Here is a 22,109-nt window from a genome sequence, read left to right on the forward strand (position 1 = left end):
TGCCATTTATTCTTTTTAGATGGGATAAGGAATTAGCAAAGAATAAATAATAACGACAACTTGCATTTATGTAGCAGTAAAACAACCCAAGATGAGATAGACAGAGGAAGGGAAATTTGCAAAGGGAATTCTTTTACAGAGGCAAGAGATCACACTATGAATGGCAGGACCCTGGAAAGTATTGAAGATCAGAGGGACCTTGGTTCACATATACACAGATCCCTGAAGGTAGCAGGGCAGGTAGATAAGGTGGTTAAGAAGCCATATGGGATACTAGCCTTTATTAGCCGAGGCATAGAATACAAGAGCAGGGAAGTTATGCTGGAACTGTATAAAACGCTGGTTAGGCCACAACTGGAGTACTGCGTGCAGTTCTGGTCACCACATTATAGGAAGGGTATGATTGCACTGGATAGGGTGCAGAGGAGATTTACCACGGTGCTGCCTGGGCTGGGTCTGAGCTATGAGGAAAGATTGGATAGGCTGGGATTGTTTTCCTTTGAGCAGCGAAGGTTGAGAGGGGACCTGATAGAGGCATATAAGATTATGAGGGGCATAGATAGGGTGGATAGGAAGGCACTTTTCCCATTAGTAGAGGGGTCAATAACAAGGGAGCATAGATTTAAGGTAAGAGGTAAAAGGCTAAGAGGAGAGTTGAGGAGAAATTTTTTCACTCAGTGGGTGGTGGGAGTCTGGAACTCAGTGTCTGAAAGGGTGGTTGAGTCAGAAACTCTCGTAACATTTAAGAAGAATGTAGATATTCACTTGCGTTGCCATAGCCTCCTGGGCTATGGGCCAAGCACTGGAAAATGGGATTAGTGTAGTCAGATCTTTGTTGACTGGTGTGGACATGATGGGCCGAATAGCCTCATTCTGTGCTGTAAATGTCTGAGTCTACGAATTCCAGAGCCAGGGGCCTAGTAACTGAAGGCACACCCACCAATGGTGGATTAATGGAAATGTGCAAGAGATCAGAATTGGAGATGCACAGAGCTCTTGCTGGGTTGTAGGGCTGTAGGTAGTTATAGAGATAGAGAGGGGCAAGGCTGGGGAGGGAATTGAACATTGTTATGGTCCTTGTGGGAATCCATAAACCAAAATGACCAAATTTACCAATAGACTCCCAAATGAAGAAATTACCGGACAAGGTTTCACTCTTTGTAGCTTTTACTTTAACGCAAGTCAGAATCAGTGTAGTCTAAATGTAAATTAACAGGCAGATTGTGGTCAGTACGAATTATAAATTGCACATGAAATAGCAGAAACAACAGAGACCATCTCACTGAGTTAGTAGGCAGTCCACTCCACTTGTGGGGTCCCAGTTTCAGCCTTCAAGGATTTAGCCAATTCTCAGCAGGCAACAGCTTCCAAGTAAACAGGGTTCCACCCTCCAATCTTCTCTGTGTGGCACTCTTTTTTCCTTCTTTCTGTCTCTGTCTGCCTTCTGCTTCTCTTTCTATCTGTGTGCCACATAGCTTTTGTATTTTAACTTCCCTCCTGTTGGCGCTGTTTCCAGGCCAAAGTCCGTCAACGTGTTACTGTTTATGGGTCATAGGCCTTCACCCAGCCTTTGGTTGGTGGGAGTCTGGAACTCACTGTCTGAAAAGGTGGTTGAGTCAGAAACTCTCGTAACAGTTAAGAAGAATTTAGATATTCACTTGCGTTGCCATAGCCTCCAGGGCTATGGGCCAAGCACTGGAAAATGGGATTAGCGTAGTCAGATTTTTGTTGACTGGTGTGGACACAATGGGCCGAATGGCCTCCTTCTGTGCTGTAAATGTCTGAGTCTACGACTTCAAGAGCCTGGAGCCTAGTAGCTGAAGGGAGTTTTAAATTTGTGGTGTTGTTGGACTAATATAGGTCAGCAAGCACAGGGGCGATGGCTGAACAGGACTTTTGGAGTGATGAATTTAAACAAAAAATGTTGATCTGGGGAGAATGTTGGAAATAGGCAGTCCTGATGTTATTTCTCTAACTGTTTATGCTCTTTCAAATCTTGACTAACATACTAGTTAGTTGCAACTTTTATATTATATTTCTGGTATTTTTTTTTCGAAACCTTGTATTAGACCTAAAACATCACTTACTGTTTTGTTTCTGTGTTCATTTATTTGTGTTCAGGACTGCAAGCAGCATTAGGACAATCTTTTGGAAATGTGGTGAAAATCGCACCCGCACCTAAGCTGGCAGTTACCCCAGCCTGTGAAGCCAATAAGGTGAGAGAGGGAGAGGGTGTAAGAGAGAGAGAAAAACATACCCTCGAATGGTATATATTTTGCTGATTTTAAGCACTTTTGTATATTTTTTTTTCCACAAACCTGGTTTAATATGCCTCTCCTACCTTGCCTAAATGGTCACTGAGCCCAAAAGATGAGTATTGACAGAGGAGTATTGTTCAATCGTACAGGGCATTGCAGCAAGTTCCACCTTATCTTCACCTGGTCTCCATTTGTGCATTTTCCAGCAGGGTCAGTGGATAACAATCAGTGGGAACCTTGGCCGATATTTCCCCACTCCCTCTCATTAAATCTTGCAGAGCTGAAGCCCAGCGTTTACATTTAGGCAGACATCATTGTGATGTTTATGCGATCAGACATCAACTGATAGCAGAAATGGCTCATTATCAGTTGGTTTGTCCTTATCTGAGCTGAGCTATCTATGATCGGGTCAGTGGTAGCCAGTCCTCCAGCAGTGAGCTGTGTGTGAACAGTGCAATGTTTGGTAATTATTGCTTCCTGGTAAGTTAAGAAAATACTAATGCAAATGCAGATCTTAAAAGTTAAAAATCTTTAAAATAGGGTGAAAGAACAATCTCGTTGTTGTGTCTCGCCGGATTGTGAGCAGATTGGCCAATCAATAGGACTGATTTTCTTGTTCTGAGTCATCCACACAAGCCTTTCTTTGGCGGGGGAAACCTTCTTTATGGCCCCTCCAAGGCCCGTGGAGGAGAACCCTGGCAGCAATGGCTGCCCTCACAGCAATAGCGCTGCTGGTCCTTCACGACCCACCAAGCCCCACACCCCCACCACACCCCGCCAATCACGCCCTGGCTTCCCCCAGCCTACCTCAGTCATCTTCAAGAGTGCCTGGTCATTGAGGCTCTCTGTCCCTGGAGCTATAGCCTAACTAATGACCACCACTAGTGGTGGCACTGAAGAGAGTGGGGATCAAATGGCGACCTGTTAATTGGCTGCTGCCAGAACTATGCTGCCTTGGTCCTTCCCCCGCAGAAGTGGAGTCTTCTCCCACTGTTGATCCCAGTGGTGGGACTTGCAGGCAATTGGCAAAATTCAACCCAGTAATATCTAGATATGTAGTAATACTTGTACAATTGTGTGAACGGGGTGAGTGGAAAGTATATGAAATATAAAGAAGAGCTTTGCAATGTATGTAAGTTCCTGATAAATAACACTTAAAAGAACAGTCAGTTCTTCATCACGGCCATGAGCCCAACATACTCACCCCTCTGACATCTCCCCAGCTCTCAGCTAGTTCAGTCTTCCCACATACAATCCACTGTCATGCCACATGATCTTTGCTCGGCTTTTTTAGTGCTCTCTGGGAAAAAAGCAAGGTAACATTGAAACTTTGAAATACCCATTACTTTTGACATTAGTGTTATAACAAAATACTTGGATGTTTCTCTGATGCATTTTCTTTTAACATAGAAACTAGGAGCAAGAGTAGGCTATTAGGCCCTTTGAGCCTGCTCCGCCATTCAGTATGATCATGGCTGATCATCTATCTCAACGCCATATCCCCACTTTCTCTCCATACCCCTTGATGCCCCTAATATCCACAAATTTATCAATTTCTTTCTTGAACGTACTCAGTGACCCAGGCTCCACAGCCTTCTGTGGTAGAGAATTCCACAGGTTGACCACCCTCTGAGTGAAGAAATTGTTCCTCATCTGAGTCCTAAATGGCCTGCTCTGTATCCTGAGACTGTGACCTCTGGTTCTAGACTCCCCAGCCCGGGGAAACATCCTCCCTGCATCCAGTCTGTCTAGCCCTGTTAGAACTTTATACATTTCAAACAGATCCCCTCTCATTCTTCTAAACTCTAGTGACTACAGGCCCAGTTGAACCAACCTCTCCTCATACGACAGTCCTGTCATCCCTTGTATCAGCCTAGTGAACCTTCGCAGCACTCCCTCTATGGCAAGTATATCCTTTCTTAGGTAGAGAGACCAAAATTGCACGCAGTACTCCAGGTGTGGCCTCACCAAGGCCCTGTATAACTGCCGTAAGACATCCCTACTTCGGAACTCAAATCCTCTTGCAATGAAGGCCATTTTGCCTTCCTAATTGCTTGATGAACCTGCCTATTTACTTTCATTGACTGGTGTACAAGGACACCCAGATCCCTTTGTACATCCACATTTCCCAATATATCACCATTTAAATAATACTCAGCCATTCTGTTTTTCACACGGAAGTGTATAACTTCACATTTATCCACGTTATACTGCATCTGCAATCTGTTTGCCAACACACACAACTTGTCTAAATCGCTCTGAAGCCTCCTTGCATCCTCCTTACAACTCACAACCCTGCCCAGTTTTGTGTCATCAGCGAACTTGCAAATATTGCATTTGCTTCTCTCATCCAGGTCATTTATATATATTGCTGGGGCCCAAGCATTGATCCCTGCGGTACACCACTAGTCACCGCCTGCCACCCGGAAAAAGACCCATTTATTCCCACTCTCTGTTTCCGGTCAACCAATTCTCAATCCATGCCAGTATATTACCCCCAATCCCATGTGCTTTAATTTTAACCAGTAGCCTCTTATGTGGGACTTTATCAAAAGCCTTCTTGAAATCCAAGTATACCACATCCACTGGTTCTCCCTTATCTTTTCTACTAGTTACATCCTCAAAATACTCCAGTAGATTAGTTAAGCATGAGTTCCCTTTCATAAACCCATGCTGACTTTGTCTAATCCCATTAATGCTTTCCAAATGTTCCATTACCACGTCTTTTATAATAGACTCTAGCATTTTCCCCACTACTGATGTTAGGCTAACTGGTCTGTAATTCTCTGTTGTTTCTCTCCCTTTTTTAAATAGTGGGGTTACATTTGTCACCCTCCAGTCTGTAGGAACTGCTCCAGAGTCTATAGAATTTTGGAAGATGACCACCAGTGCATCCAATATTTCCAGGGCCACTTCCTTTAATACTCTGGAGAGTAGATTATCAGGCCCTGGGGATTTTTCAGCCTTTAACCCCATAAATTTCTCTAGAACCATTTTTTTTACTAATATTGATTTTCTTCAATTCCTCCCTCTCACTAGACCCTTGGTTCCCTAACATTTCTGGTAAATTATTTGTGTCCCCTTTTGTGAAGACAGAACCAAAATATGTGTTCAATTCTTCTGCCATTTCTTTGTTCCCCATTATAATCCCCCCGTTTCTGACTGTAAGGGACCTACATTTGTCTTTGCTAATCTTTTTCTCTTCACATATTATAGAAGCTTTTACAGTCAGTTTTTATATTCCTTGCAAGTTTACTCTCATGCTCCACTTTCCCTTTCCTGATCAACCTTTTTGTCCACTTTTGCTGAATTCTAAACTGCTCCCAATCCCCAGGCTTGCTGCTTTTTCTGGCAATTTTATATGTCTCCTCTTTGGGTCTAATACTATCCCTGATTTCTTTTGTAAGCCATGGTTGAGCCACCTTTCCTGTTTTACTTTTGTACCAGGCAGGAATGAAAATTTGTTGTAATTCATGCATATGTTCCTTAAATTTTAGCCATTGCCTAACCACTGTCAACCCTTTTAGTAAGGTTCCCCAATCCATCATTGCCAACTCGCGCCTCATACCCTCATAGTTCCCTTTATTTAGATTCAGGACCCCTAGTTTCGGATTCAACTTCTTCACTCTCCATCTCAATGAACAGTTCTATCATTTTATTGTCGCTCTTCCCCAAGGGATTGTTAAGTAATCTTTTCTCATTGTACAATACCCAGGCTAGGATAGCCTGCACATACACACTCCAGGAAATGTTCCTCTACAGCACTATTGCTAGTTTGGTTTGTCCAATCTAAATGTAGATTAAAGTCACCCATGATTACAGTAGTACCCTTATTGCATGCGTCTCTAATTTCCTGCTTAATGCCTTCCCTTACATCTCCATTACTGTTTACTGGGGCCTATAGACAACCCCCACCAATGTTTTCTGCCTCTTGGTGTTTCTTATCTTCACCCAAACAGATTCCACATCATGATTTTCTGAGCCAATATCCTTCCTCACTATTGCACTGATTTCAGTTGTGAGGCTGACCATTACTTGCCTTAGCTATAACTATTCCCAACTTGGGGCTTGAAACCACAAAGCTGAGATTAAGGATCTCATACTCTTCCAACTGAGCTAGCCAGGCATATCGCATCAGTTATAGTACTCTGTGCAGTTTTAGATATCCCATTATAGAAAGGATATTAAAGTCATAGAGAGATATAACGTAGATTCATTAGGATGTTGCCAGGGATGGGGAACTATAGTTATCAGGAGAGACTTGAGAAACTGAGGTATTTGCACTGGGAGAAGAGAGATTAAGAACAAGGAAATTCACAGGAAAGACCATTGCAGCCTATCTGACCAGTTCCAGTCTAAAAAATGATCTCGTATCTCACAACACCGCGCATACCCCTCTGTCAAATTTTTCTCCAGATACTTATCCAATTCTACCTTGAACTGGCTGACACAGTAAGCCCCCCACTGCCTCTCTTGGCAGTCCATTCCTTATAATAGCTAATTTCTGCATATAGCAGCTGAATCTAAAATGTCTTTTTACCCTCCTTTATCTAAATTTGAGGCTGTGCCCTCTTGCAGTATCTATGACCATGTTAAACATCCTGATGTTTGTCTCATCCATCACTTTAGGGTCTTGAATGCTTCTACTAGATCATGCTTTGAGCCTCCCCTTCTCTAGTTTGTACATTCCCAGTTTCAGAATCCTCTCCTAAAGACTCAAGAACGCATCCTAATTATTGATTTAATTAGCCTTCATCACACCCTCTCCACTGCTGCATATCTTCCCTAATATGGTGACCAGAACACCACACAGAACTCCAGGTGAGGTTCAAACCACACTTAGTACAATTTCAGAATCATTTTGATATTTTTGTTCTGTTTCGCTGGGTTTACAGCCCAAGAACCTATTTACTTTCTTTACTGCTACATTATGCTAATCCACCACTATCCACAAATCTATCCAGTGTGTGTGTCCTTTAAAGTAATGCCATTCAGCTTTTATTGCAATGATTTATTATCCTTTGACAATCTCTTGTACTTGTCCAATTAAGTATTGTACTGTCTAGGCTATCCAAGCCCCTTCTTTATTTGGTCACCTTGTCTCCATGGGGCTGAATTTTTAATCAGACGTCGGGAACCAGTCTTAGGGTTAGTTCCAGATCTCGACCCTGCATGACGTGCTTTAGACACATCGGCCACAATTTTCAATGCTTCAGGCAATTAAAGACCAGCGAGCGGGTTCGCCATCCAATCTGGCCATTATTCTGGTGGGGCAAACCCTCCAGGGATGACCAGTGGCCGCAGCTGGCAGCCATTATGGACCCAGGTTGGGGGGCCCTCGCGAGATCCATTGACCTTCCCACCCTGAGCTGTAGTCCAGGCCATTCTGGGCTGCTCACATTGCCGACTAGAAATCCCAGTCCATGTGGAAACAAGGTCTTAATAGGCACCTTAATTAAATACATTCAGCCTAAATTGGCTACCCGCCCCTCCCAGAGGGAAGTCGATCTAACCACAAGCTCTTTCAAAATGGCCTGGGCTGGGGAGCGCGTGGAGGCTCACAGTACCAAATTGCATGTCCGCCTCCAATTTAGTCCCTGACCTTTTAAAAAATCCAGCCCCTGTTGTTTACAGCCCTCTTAGTTCACTATCATATGAGTTTAGTTTCTGTCTCTATACGTTTAGAGAGCAAAGGTCTCAGTGCTGATCTCTGAGGGTATGTATCTTTCCATAAAAGGTATGCACCTTTTATTCTGTCCACTCTTGTTTAGGTTCAGCTAGTTCCTACGCTCCATCCTCTGAGAAGGTATTCATGCAGTCTGTTTTCATTGTCTGCCACTGTCTCTTTGGTACCGACCCAACAGGAATACCTCAAACTACATTTTCACTCCATTAGTAGGTCCCATCCTTCCCTGTGGCAGCATAGATTGGGAACAAGGCAAGTTAAGGCATTGAACCTCAGTCTTCCAAGCAAAGAACTCCCAATAACATTCATCTAACCTGCTCTATTTGCGTTTCTAAATCAACCACTCCTTAGTTTCTAAAGCTTTAAGGGTACACCTATTGCACAGTAGACAACATATTAGTGAAGTATGGCAATTATGCCTAATTAACACATGCAAATTAATTAATTAGAAGCTAGACTTCTGTAACTAAACACTCTGGGGTTTAATTTTCTCTGCCAGTGCAACAGTTAAAGTATTTGCATAAAATTCCTTTGTTCCTTTAAAGCAGTGTTTAAGCTGCCCTGTTTATTTTAATTGGCTTAACGACTTTGCTGAAATAACACGCAAACAAATTTTATACAAGCACATTAATCAATGTGTTTTACCAGATGAAATTAAGCCCTTGGGAGAGATATCCCGATCGTTGGTCATTTTTATACTGACTTATTACCATGTGGCAAATGCAGTCAAGGCATCAAGGCTGCTTTGGGCAAATTAATTACCATAAATTAGCATAAGTAATGTGCCTCATTCTCACTTGTTGAGTCGGTAGATTTGAATAATTCCAACTAATTTCTGATTAGGTGTCTTCCCATCAATGATGAGTTAAAATACTGTATATCAGAATTTTCAATGGTCACCTGACCAGTTAGTGAATTAATTTACTGGCAATACAGTTTTATGGGCCCCCCCCCCCAGCTGATGTATTTGCAAGTTAGAGAGGAGCAAGGGAGGGTGTGACACGTAAAATAGGAAAGGTGGCTAGGCACTGCCTTTCCGCCCACCTCCAAGCTGTTCCCCATAATACAGTGGGCAGGTAAGGCATCTGCCAACCCATTCGCCCTTAGGCCTAATGAGGCCCTGAACTAGCCATTTAATGGGCGGTGAAGGTGCTGTTTCCACCCCATCGCAATGATACGTACGACTGACGAAGGTGCAATGAAGGAGGCCAGCCTGCTACTTCATCATCTCAGGTGAAAAGATATGAAGAAAGGGAGTGCTTCCTTTGGAGGGGTGTCCCTGATGGACAGAGGGCACCCACTCTGTAACTCCCCACATGGCCTCCAAAACTCCACCCCCTCCCTCAGATCTCCGAGCCCCCCCTTACCTCTAAGTCTAGTCACCATGGGCAGAATTTTCCCGTTGACGTGTAGGGACGGGCCCCGCATGTCTGCGCGCAAAATGACGCACTATGACGTTGGGTGAGCGTCCTGACGTCACCGCGTGCCATTGCGATATTTCATTGGGTGGGCACGCGATGATATCTGCTGCGTGCCCACCATTAATTAACGGGCCACTTAAGGCCCTTGACTCACCAATCGACACCGATTTTTCGGCGCCTGTGCAATCTTCGGGTCGGCACATGGGCACAACGGGCAGGCGGGTAGGACACATTTGTATAAACCTCATCTGTGGGCAGGATAAGAGGGCTCACTGGGGTCGCGAGTGTGCTCTCTCAAGTATTGATTTTTTAAAGTTATTGAAACTTGCTGTGTGATCTGCAATACTTCAAAATGCATACCAGCTGCTTTGTCTGTACTCTTAACCTTCAGATCAGCAATCTGCAGTGAGGAATCTATTTTGGGCCTGCAGGTTTCAGGAAGCCTTCCTGAGCCTGGGATTTGGAGCTGAACTGTCCACTGGAGGCACCTCCTCTGAGGAGGAAGGCAGGGCTAGAAGGGGGAGGAGGCCAGGTGTGCACATTCAGCCTCCAAGGGAGCCACCTTTGGGAGGACAGGCACAGGCACAAGGGGCGCAGGGCCAAGAAGTAGTCCAAGGCGGAAGGGGCCGCAGAAGACGCTACTGTCCTGCTGCCAGGTTATACAGGCGGTGAAGCAGTTACCTCAATATGTCCGAGATGCAGTGCTGAAGGAGGCTCCATCTCTCAAGGGAGACGGTCAACTATATCCGTCAGATGATTGGGCCTGAGATCTCCACTAACTGTGTGGGTGGACACCCCATGCCAGTGGCTCTAAAGGTCACAGCTGCCCTCAACGTCTATGCCTCTGGCTCCTTTCAGGGGTTGGTGGGTGATCTTTGTGGTATCTCCCAATCAGCTGTCCACACATGTGTCAAGCAGGTTACAGACGCTCTGTTCAGACGAGCATTGACCTTCATCCACTTCCGTTGGGACCAGGCAAGCCAGACACAGCGAGCTGGAGGCTTCACAACCATTGCTGGCTTCCCCTGCGTCCAGGGTGCAATAGACTGTACACATGTGACCATCAAGGCACCAGCAGGTGAGCCCGGTGCCTTTGTCAACAGGAAGGGCTTCCACTCCATGAACGTGCAGATAGTGTGTGACCACAGGATGCTGATTCTACAAGTCTGTGCAAGGTACCCAGGCAGCTCCCACAACGCCTACATCCTCAGACACTCCCAGGTGCCGGGGCTCTTCAGTGCTCCGGCTCGGCTTGATGGATGGCTGCTGGGTGACAAGGACTATCCCCAGAAGGTGGCTCATGATGCCTCTCCGCCATCCAAGAACAGAAGTGAGCAGTGAACAGGAATGGCTGTTAGGAGAACAATGCTGACCTCACCGCTGGGCATACAACCTCACCGATACCAGTGGACCTGGGCGCATGGCACCTCTCCAAATCCAGGCCTGCTGCTCAAACCGGCTGAGTATGGCTAGCTGCGTCTGGCCGCCGCCAGTCCTCACCCGCTTTGCAGCATTATGAGCATTCTTCTCTTGAAAATGAAAGAAGAGCATTGATTTGTGCAAATTGTACATGGACTCCCTTCGTGCACGGCCCACCCCAACCAGAGTTGGACATATCAGGGCTCCAGTGCCTCCTCACCCCGCTGCTGCTGAACACTCAACACAAAGGTGCTAGGCCTGTTCCCCACCCCTCCATTGGACACATGCTGCCTACATTACATTAGGCACCGCACGGTATATCCTTCCATAGCAAGGAGGTGCAAGCACGTGGAGCGCAGAGGACAGCAGATAGTTCGTTGCCATGTCACCTTGAAGCTCCCCTCCCAGCCTGTCATCACCCTGACTTTGACATGTCCTGGAGTGCCAGCACTGTGCCTAGGTGCAGCTCCTCCAGGTTGCCCCCAAAACAGTAATGTGGGCCTCAGTGTACCACATGCTGCTGGTGCAGAACCCATCTCTTCTCCACCCTCTCAGGGTGACCTCGGCATGGTCAATACCTGCTGGCCCACCCAGCGAAGGACACATATCGCCAATGATTCAATGCAGTCACTACACTCAGACTTGGGGGGGATGGTGGGGGGGCGGGCAGCAGGGGGGAAAACCGACCTGCTGGGTTAAGTGATCAAAGCCAACATTGTACTCACCCTTCCTGAGCGCAACAGTCGTTGAAGCGCTTGCGACATTGGATCCAGGAGCATCGCACCACGTCGCGGGAGCTCACCTCCTCCGCCACCTCCTCCCAGGCAGGTTTCGTCATGTTGGAGGGGGCCTCCTCCTCCCGTCCTGGGGAACAAGCACCTCCCGCCGTGCTGCCACCTCCTCGAGGAGGGCAGCAAGGCATTCATCGGAAAAATGAGGGACACACTGGCCCCCTGCTCTACCCTCCAGCCTGGCCTGCCTCAGTGGCCTACCCTCTGGACTTGCATAACCTCCATTGCCCCTCTGCAGAGCCCTTCGCCCAGCCATTGCGAGCAGCCTTTCCAAGGCTGCCAGGCCTTCCTTTATACAGGCCGCCGGGCCGCCATTGGACCCCGCGGGCTGAGTGCCCCCACCGCTGCCCGCCCACTCCTGCTATGCATGGGAGTTGCGAAGTACGCTGGGCGGGCCTTAATTAGCCCACCCACGTAAAATGGCGGCACGGACCTGATCGCAAGCGGCGATGGGGTCCGCACCTGCCCACGCCTGCTCCCGCTCCACCCCCCGCCATCCAGAAAATTCTACCCCATGGATCTTCTCACAAGGACTGTCTGTAGCCCCTACAGCGACTACTACTGAGTTCTGGCGCTGCTGCGACGACTCAGCTGCTGGTAAATCAGATTGGCTGGCAGTTCTCACGGGTGGGACTTCCTTTCCCTCAGGTGCGGAAGACCCTCAATTAGCTTGTTAACGCTGCCCCCAGCGTATTATCCAGCCTGTTTTAAAGTTGGTTGCGAGTTAATGGGGTGTGTGAGCAATACTGCCCGCACCCACGCACCCCCCCCTGCCCAACCATAAAATTTAGCCCAACATTTTTGAAAAGTCTGGACATAGACAAACCAGGATATCATCCCTTCCAGGAATCATTTAATAAAATAGAGGGAAAATAGTTTTGCGTAGTTAAAGGAGATCAAAATTGTTGTGTCAATTTCAAGCAAATTTGACTGGATACAAATAGACTTTCTCCCTATATTCCATCATCACAAGTTGCATCTTTATAAAACCCAGACTGTCTATTCAATGGAAGAAATCTACTCAAACATAAAATACTGAAATATACAGCAGGTTCATTAATGGCAGTGTATGTATTAAATGTAGACCTTTCATTAGAACTGGCTTCATTTCACCACTACTAACCATCTGCTCAAATTCCTCTTTCTTGTTCCCTCCACTTAAGTTTGCAACATTTTCTGTTTTAATTTCATACCTTCGCCCCTCCTCTATTTTCACACTCCTGTTCTTTCAATGTTTAGCCTTTGCCTCATAGAAGTGCATTTTTAAAAATCACCTACCAGCTTCTTGCTTTTCTTCTAAGCAGTTAGTGGACAAATTGAGCTATTAGCATTGTGTGGTTGGGGGACATTTCTCTTTGTTTTCGCCCTATCAAGGAACCTGCTTATCTTTCAGTTCTAGTGAGGGGCTCTATTAAAAAAAGAATGACATGTACCTTTCATAATCTCACAATGTCCCAAAGTATTTTACAGCCAATAAAGTGCTATGGATATAGTCACTGTGACTATGTAGGAAATGCTTAACAACCTTCCACAAGCATATCCACCTGAGAGCGCAAATGGAGCCTTGGCTTAAATCTTGTTCGAAAAATAGCACCTTTGACAGTGCAACACTCTCTCAGTGGTACACCGGACTGCCAACCCAGATTATGTGCTCACATCTCGAGAGTGAGGCTTGAACCTGTAATCATCTGACTTAGATCTATGGCTGATCATTAACCTGTTTTTTGTTCTGATGTTGACAAACAGACAGACTGCATACAAATAGGTAGATTTTTAAGGAGTGTCTTAAAGGAGGAAAGAGAGTTTGAAAGGCAGAGGGAGGAAATTCCAGAGTTTAGGGCCCAGACAACTGAAGGCACACCCACCAACCAGTAGATTAATTAAAATCAGAAATGCTTAAGAGGCCTTGGAGGAATTTGAAAACAAGGACGGGAATTTTAACACGGAGGATGCATTGCTTAACTAGAAGCCAATGTAGGCCAGAAGCAGTAGGGGTGGATGTACATGACTTGCAATTTGGATAACCTCCAGTTTACAGAGGATAGAATGTGGGAGGCCCACATTCTAGTGTGTTTGAATAGTCAAGTCTAGAGATAAAGACGGTATGGATGAAAGTTTCAGTGGATTCGGGCGATGTTACAGAGGTGGAAATAGGCTTAGTGATGGTGCGAATATGGGGTCGGAATCTCATCTCAGGTCAAAAATGTTGCTATGCTCCCCATAGAGACCGATAACTTTTAAGAAGATATTTGAATTCTCGGTGACAGACTTAAAGGAATTGCACACTAAGATTTCATGTTTCAAGACTAATTATTGTAACAAACAAACTAAAAGTAACATCCACTAAACATTACCTAGTAAGCAACTAATACCCTAAATTACAAAGAAGATAAGTCTTATGAATGTTTTGACGTGACTGACAATCCCAGGCTGCACACCTATACATTGCAACCCACTTTCCTCGGGATTATAGTTCTTATGGGAAACAGCCCACAGTCACTCCCAGCTTCATTTAGGTTCATGTCTCTCTGCTTCGCTGAGTTCTAATGTCGAGTGACTGTTTTCGGAGAATTCCTGAACTGACTACCAGCAGTAAGGCCCACCCTGGCAATTTCTCATCCCAGACTTGCCAGGGCAAATCTTTCAGAGTCTTCAGAGTACCACAGGACGCGTCTCTTCAACTGGAGACCATTCTTCCTCATGCATTCTGCCTGGTAGCCCGCAGAGGACTCGTAGCCTTCTCCGCCCTGCTGATCACACCAGCTATAGCCTTTTTTCCTCTGTAAGAGCTTTCTTTCTCTTTCTGTCCGAAAACTCAGTCCGAAATTCTAGTCCACAGTCAGCCCAAGGCTCTTGCCTTTGTTTTCAGTGTGAAATATGGGAATTGGACAGTATTTTATTCTCTTCACCGTGGCGAGTTTAGTGGTGGGGAGGGTATAATCAGGTGGGATGTTGATTGATGAGGACCCTGCCACCACCTTTCCAGCTCCATCCCAATTCAACCTGAGATGAGAAGGCCCTTAGACAGCCTTCCCACCCCACCGCCAATTGAGGACCTTATTGCAATTAATTGCTTCCCTGTCACCACGAGGAGAGCACGACATGCAAACCTGTGCGGGTTGCTTGGGGTCTCTGGAGGTGGGTCCCTTGTTCAAAAGCAGTCAGTGCTTGATTAAAGGACCCAGCATCAGGAAAGGGGAGCCCGCTTACAGCCAACCCCTGCAGAGCCCCCTACACTCCGCTCTTCCGTGAAACCCCTTCTGCCCAACTGTGTGCAGTTCTGGTCGCCACATTATAGGAAGGATGTGATTGCACTGGAGAGGGTGCAGAGGAGATTCACCTGGGATGAAACATTTAAGTTATGAAGAGAGGTTGGATAGACTTGGGTTGTTTTCGTCGGAGCAGAGAAGACTGAGGGGCGACCTCATCGAGGTGTACAAGATTATGAGGGGCATGGACAGGGTGGATAGGGAGCAGCTGTTCCCCTTAGTTGAAGGGTCAGTCACAAGGGGACACAAGTTCAAGGCGAGGGGCAGGAGGTTTAGAGGGGATATGAGGAAAAACTTTTTTACCCAGAGGGTGGTGACGGTCTGGAATGTGCTGTCTGGGAGGGTGGTGGAGGCGGGTTGCCTCACATCCTTTAAAAAGTACCTGGATGAGCACTTGGCACGTCATAACATTCAAGGCTATGGGCCAAGTGCTGGTAAATGGGATTAGGTAGTTAGGTCAGGTGTTTCTCATGTGTCGGTGCAGATTCGATGGGCTGAAGGGCCTCTTCTGCATTCTGTGATATGTGCTTCCAATCATTACGCACCAGTTGTGCATTGATGAAATGCTAGTCCTTGCAGTTTATAAACATTAGGGGCTGCTGCCATGGAGCTCGTATAGCCACATGGGTGCAGTCTATTGCACCCTGCACTCTTGGGAAGCCTGAGATGGCGGCGAAGCGGGTGAATCTTGCAGCCTGGCTATCTTCTTCAGAGCAAACCTGACATAATGATGAGCCTTCCTGTAAGGGGCATTTGTGACCTCCTTTATGCATCGATGTGTTGAGGACTGAGAGATTTCACACAGGTGACCTGTGACCCCTGGAAAGATCCAGAGGCAAAGAAATTGAGTGTTGCGGTCACCTTCAAAGCCACCGGCAGGGAATACCCTTATCTCCACATGGCATCAGGTCTTCAAGAAGAATGTGACATATGTGATGTACCAGAGCTCGGGACAAGCGCAGACGTGCACAGCATTGCTTCTCACTCATTTGTAAATAGGAGATTCTTCTATGATAAACCCTAGGTCTGACGATTCACCTCCATTGTCTAGGTCTCTCCTCCTGACCCTCCTGTTCATGCTGTGACTCCTCTTGACCATGTCCCTCAAGCGTGGCCTCCTGATGGAGCTGCGCGCGGCATCACCTCTCCCTTCCTCACCTCCTCCATTGCATTAAGAACCTGACAAAGGCAGCATTGAGCTCTGGATCCATATGTGCTTTTGCCTTCTCTCTGAAAGGAAACAGTGAAGACATTAATGATTCACGGGGCAAGAAAGTGAAGCTCAGAAGATGAAATGTGTGGAAACTGTAAAGATCCATAGTTTTCTTGCCCTACTTGCATGGTGGCTGATACCACCTTGACCCTGAGACACTAGCACACACATCGAGGTGACCAAGATGGCATCGCAGGTATGCAACATCTTAAGCCCTGCATGGTTTGCTAATGTTTGATTGAAATGAGTGACCCTATCTAGCTCTGTGCTCCAGTCTCTCATGTGGCATATTAATGACCAATCAGTTGCTCACGGTCAATGAGTGGATGCCCTTTGGCCTGTTAGGAATGCCGAATCTGGTGAACGCATGACAGGCTTTCATTGTTGGAATGCCATATATGACGCAACTGTGCCTCCTTCACTATTGCCTGCATTCCCAAACTGTTAACTCCTATGTGTTACTCTTGAGATGCAGCGACTGTTATGTTAAGCCACTGAGTCCTGAGTACCCCTTTAACAGTGCTAATGAAGTCATTTCACTGGCTTTCACCCTGAGGAGGTCTTCCTCCTTTTTCTCTTAGCAGACTCCTGTTCACTCATGCGGCAATAACAAGTGAAAGGGCGACCCCAGAAAGGCCCACTTGTGTTCACCCTTCCCACTCACAGCTCTCCCACAGCCTTCCTTCCCCATTGCCCACCTTGTGTTCATCATCCCCAGCCTTGCCTCACACCCCAACCCTGGTCGAAGTGCTAGTTCTTGAAAGTGGAGTTCTGCCTGACTACCACTGCACAGTGGTGTACAACGGTCTCAGCCACCAGCAGTAGAAAACCACTGCAGTCCCTAACCTCAGCCGGTCATTGTCTGAAAGTGAAGGCCTGCATGAGTACCGCAGCACAGTGGCGTCCTTCGGGACAACGTAAGCAGACCAACCCTACAGCCCAGCAATGTGGTGTTCATTTCAACAAGACCGGTGCAGTGCTATGGTAGTAGGCTATGTATGTTGAAATCACCTCGCAGTTACGAGCGAACTGAGGTCTGACTTGTGCATGCCCACCCCTTTTCAAACGGGTTTGAGGCCAACGTAATTTCCCGCTAGCCTGACGCAAGATTGGAAGGCATCGCGAGATTCCCGCAAGCAGCTGTTTTAATGAGCATTCATGAGATGTTAATGAAAATGCAAAAGGCATTCACGCTACTAGTCAGTGGGATAACCGACCCGCCATTAACCCGCCATCGGGAAAATTGCAAATTGTTTTTATGCCGGCAGATTTCTGACTTTTTGCCTGCTGCTGGATTCTCCTCTCCCGTCTGCCACAAGACCCGCCGCGGGCAGGATGGGAAAATTGCGCCTAATGACTTTGGTCTTTTCCCCAGCCTATATTACAAGGGGAATGGAGTATAAAGGCAAAGAAGTCTTGCTACAATCGTACAGGGCATTGGTGAGACCACACCTAGAGAACGAGGAATTTTGGTCTCCTTACTTAAGGAGGAACATAATTGCATTGGAAGCAGTTCAGAGAAGGTTAACGAGGTCGGTTCCTGGGATAAATGGGTTGTTTTATGAGCAAAGGTTGAGCAGGTTGGGCCTATACTCATTGGAGGTTAGAAGAATGAGAGGTGACCTTACTGAAACATGTAAAATTTTGAGTGGGCTTGACATGGTAGGTGCTGAGAGGATGTTTCCCCTCCTGGGGGAATCTAGAACTAGGGAGCATAGTCTAAAAATAAGGTGTCTCCCATTTAAGGTGGAGATTGGGAGGAATTTTTTCTCTCAGAGTGTTGTTAATGTTTGGAATTCACTTCCACAGAGAGCGGTGGAGGCTAGGCCATTAAATATGTTCAAGGCTGAGTTACACAGATTGTTGATTTTTAAGGGAGTGAAGGGTATTGGGGGCAGGCAGGAAAGTTCAGTTAAGGCCACAATTGGATCTTACTGATTGGCAGAGCAGCCTTGATGGGTCGAATATCCTACTCCTGCTCCTATTTCTTATGATCTTCTCAATATACAATTGGAGGAAATTTCTGCTCATCCAGCACTAGATGTCGAAGAATCAGCCTGATAATTTAATGACGGTGGAGTTGACAGAGGTGGTTGTGCAGTAGAGCTGGATATCATCAGTATACATGAGAAAACTGATGCTGAGTTTTTGGATGATTTCACCGGGATGGGGCAATATGTAAATGAGAAATTAGAGGGGGCTGAGAATAGATCCTTGGGGGACACCAGAGGTAACAGTGTGGGAGCAAAAAGGGAAGCAACTGCAGGTGATTCTCTGACTAGAAGATGGATGAGAATAGAACGAGGCTATTACAGTTTCATCCAGCTGGATGGCAATGGTGAGGCATTGAGGATGGTATGGTCAACCATGTCAAAGGCTGCAGACAGATCGAGAAGGACAAGGAGGAACATAGGACTTAGAAGCAAGAGGGATAGTTTACCTTTGGACAATGACATCGGATGTAATTTTTGACTTGTTAATTATGCCTAGTACGGGTAGATGAGATTGATTAAAAATAAGCTTGATACAATTTGTAGGATGAGAACTGCTGGTGAGGTAGCCAGCTGGGTCATGCCTTTTATATTAGTTCATTCTGGGCTAAAGGGAAAAAGATAAACACTCCAAGTCAAAGTTAGCTCATTCAAAGAAACAGGCGGTAGTGATATTGTCTTTTGTCAGTTAAAATGCAGAGACTGTTGTCAATGCAGGATTGGAATGCCGACAGGATTGTGGTGATCCAGTGACCCTTCTATTACAGAGTAGCTGTTCCTCACAGTCCCAGTTTGTTGCCTGTTATGCATTGGACTTCTGTGTTGAAGGGTTAAAAGACAACTTAAAGCCAACTGACTGTGGTAGGGGAAGGAAAATTTGAGGTTGTCTGAGGACATGAGCTGCATAAAACAGTTAGGACCTGTGGCATTACATGAAAGATGGGGCTGCAATGAGGTGCATGAGCAGTGACAGGGTTGGAGCTGCAGGAGTACAAGACTGACTTAATGTGAAGTGACAGGAACCTTTTGGATGACATTTGCTGGCTTAATATCAAAGCTGATTATGTTTTTTAAAAAATTACCACATAATTGTCCTTGATCAGTAACCAGCCAACTTTCAGTGAAAACCATTTACAACGGAACTGCTGTGAGACAATTTCAATGTAGCAGTTAACCATTAAGGTAAACTTTACTAATATCAAAACAGTGGCCATGAAATTGGGTTGTAGCGCCCTGGTGCCGGTGCTACAAAGCCTTGAAGAGAAATAATGGTAGCCGAAGTGCTCAGAAGGGTAGCGAGATACTCAAAGGTGCAGGGAACCATTGCCTGCATGCATGTCACTCTGTGGATTCTGCATACAAACAGGGAGATATACCAGAAGCACAATGACTACCACTCCATCAAAGCGCAGGTGGTGTGCAACTATGCACAGAACTTCACAGTGGTGAATGGCCGCCTCATCCTGCGGCAATCAGCCGTCCCCACAATCTTTGAGCCACAAAGAAGAACCAGAGACTGGCTGCTTGGTAACAAAAGATACACCTGGCTCATGACCCCTTTCTGTGACCTGACTACATGAGGAAAACATGCCTACAGTATCATTGAGCAAACCATCGACATCCTGAAACAATGGTCCCGCTGCCTGGACCACTCAGGGGAGCCCTCCAATTCTCACCGTAGTGGGTGTTCAAATTGGCAGTGGTCTATTGCGTCTTCCACAACCTCTCTGTTATGAGGTTGCAGCCCATCTCCAACGCCCACCTCGGGAGAAGGAGGAAAAGCAGACATGTGGGACCCCCTTTCACTCTGGATAGGCTGTCTGTGAGTGGCTACTGAGTCTCCAGTTCCCCTAATACATCGTCCCATCATCGCCATTGCTCCACAATTTCCCACCTTTCAATCTATCTGCTATGTACTATCACACCACCTGCTTGGCCTAAATCTTGAAATAAAAGCCACCAACAAAAAACCTTTCCTGAACATCTTTATCCAACAACACATCCAGTAATACTACAAAACTGCACCATTCACCCTTGCATATTCCGTGCCTGCATTGTGGGTGCCTTTGCCTGGCTTGGAGCTCCTATGCAATGCTACTCAAGTGATTGCAGCATGGCTGATGGAAGGCTGCTGACTTTCACTGGGAGAGGCTGCAGATGGCTTCACAGGACAACTTTGAGCAGCTCATGGATGTGAGTGCCTGACTTCAGATTGCCTCGGTATGAATAGCAGCCGTCTGTGTTGGCCCACTGACAGGCAACAGCAGAGGCACTAGCAGAGTGGCAGTGATGGGAGCATGAATGTTGTCCTCCTGAGAGAGGACAGCAGGTCCAAGCTCCACCTTGTCACTTGTTACCCCCTCATTACTGAACCTCAGCAACCCTCATTGTCTAATGGGGGGGCAGATTGCTGCCATGAGAACCTGCGAGCCTCTTTGAACAGAGAGATCCCCAGCCATGATGGCAGCAGTCTGAGCCTGCATTGGACCAAGCCGGGCTTGCATGGCCACAAGCAGGGATCACTCGATCAGTGAAGTGATGGAAGGGGTCATCAACAGTGCTATCAAGCTGCACTTGCTTAGCAATAGCCTGCTCACTGATGCTCAGTTTGGGTTCCACCAGGGTCACTAAGCTTCTGACCTCATTACAGCCTTGGTTCAAATATGGACAAAAGAGCTGAACTCCAGAGGTGAGGTGAGATTGACTGTCCATCAAGGCAGTATTCGACAACGTGTGACATCAAGGAGCCCTAGCAAAACTGGAGTCAATGGGAATCAGGGGGAAAACTCTCCGCTGGTTGGAGTCATACCTAGCACAAAGGAAGATAGTTGTGGTTGCTGGAGGTGAATCATCTCAGCTCCAGGACATCACTGCAGGAGCTCCTCAGGGTAGTGTCCTTGGCCCAACCATCTTCAGCTGCTTCATCAATGACCTTCCTTCCATCAGAAGCACAGAAATGGGGATGTTCACTGATGATTGCACAATGTTCAGCACCATTTGCGACTCCTCAGATACTGAAGCAGTCTATGTCCAAATGCAGCAAGACCTGGACAATATCCAGACTTGGGCTAACATGTGGCAAGTAACATTCGTGCCACATAAGTGCCAGGCAACGACCATCTCCAACAAGAGAGAACCTAATTATTGCCCCTTTTCATTCAATGGCATTACCATCATTGAATCCCCCACTGTCAACATCCTGGGGGTTACTATTGACCAGAAATTGAACTGGACTAGCCATATAAATACTGTGGCTACAAAAGCAGGTCAGAGGCTAGGAATCCTGTCGTGAGTAACTCACCTCCTGACTCCCCAAAGCCTGTCCACTATCTACAAGGCACAAGTCAGGTGTATGATGGAATATTCTCCACTGCCTGGATGAGTGCAGCTCCAACAGCACTGAAGAAGCTTGACACCACACAGGACAAAGCAGCCCACTTGACTAGCACACTTCCACAGATATTCAGTCCCTTCACCACTGACAAACAGTAGCAGCAGTGTGTACCATCTACAAGATGCACTGCAGAAGCTCACCAAGGCTCGTTAGGCAGCACCTTCCAAACCCACAACCACTATCACCTAGAAGGACAAGGGTAGCAGATAGATGGGAACGCCACCACCTGCAAGTTCCCCCCAAGCCACTTCCTGTCCTCACTTGGAAATATATCGCCATTCCTTCACTGTAGCTGGGTCAAAATCCTGGAACTCCCTCACTAACAGCACTGTGGGTGTGCCTACACCACATGGACTGCAGCGATTCAAGAATGCAGCTCACCACCATCTTCTTAAGGGCAATTAGGGATGGGCAATAAATGCTGGCCTGGCCAGCGACCCCACGTCCTGTTAATGAATAAACAAAAATCTCAGTCTGAGCTACATTTGTAGCACTGAGACATGGGTGATTTCTGCCTCACAGGTGAGTCCACAAGTGCTGCCATTGATTTGGCCACCAGTTTCAAACTCTCTGATAGGTCTCCTTATCTAAGAAAGGATACACTTGCCATAGAGGGAGTGCAACGGAGGTTCACCCAGACTAATGCCTGGGATGGTAGGATTGTCTA

General features: G+C 46.6%; 1 protein-coding gene across 5 annotated transcripts in view; it reads left to right on the forward strand.

Moving 5' to 3' along the window:
* xylb (xylulokinase homolog (H. influenzae)) overlaps positions 1–22,109 on the forward strand; it is a 234,638-nt gene that overhangs the window by 205,445 nt on the left and 7,084 nt on the right. For all 5 annotated transcript variants that reach the window (XR_013575300.1, XR_013575308.1, XM_078536759.1 and 2 more), the window contains one exon: positions 2,122–2,216. Coding sequence is in view for 3 of the 5 variants with exons in the window: in XM_078536759.1 (XP_078392885.1) it covers positions 2,122–2,216 (95 nt within the window). In the remaining 2 variants the exon portion in view is untranslated. The remainder of the gene's footprint in view (positions 1–2,121; positions 2,217–22,109) is intronic.

The sequence above is a fragment of the Cetorhinus maximus genome, chromosome 3 (assembly GCF_964194155.1).
Source record: "Cetorhinus maximus chromosome 3, sCetMax3.hap1.1, whole genome shotgun sequence".
In the NCBI taxonomy this organism is placed as follows: domain Eukaryota; kingdom Metazoa; phylum Chordata; class Chondrichthyes; order Lamniformes; family Cetorhinidae; genus Cetorhinus; species Cetorhinus maximus.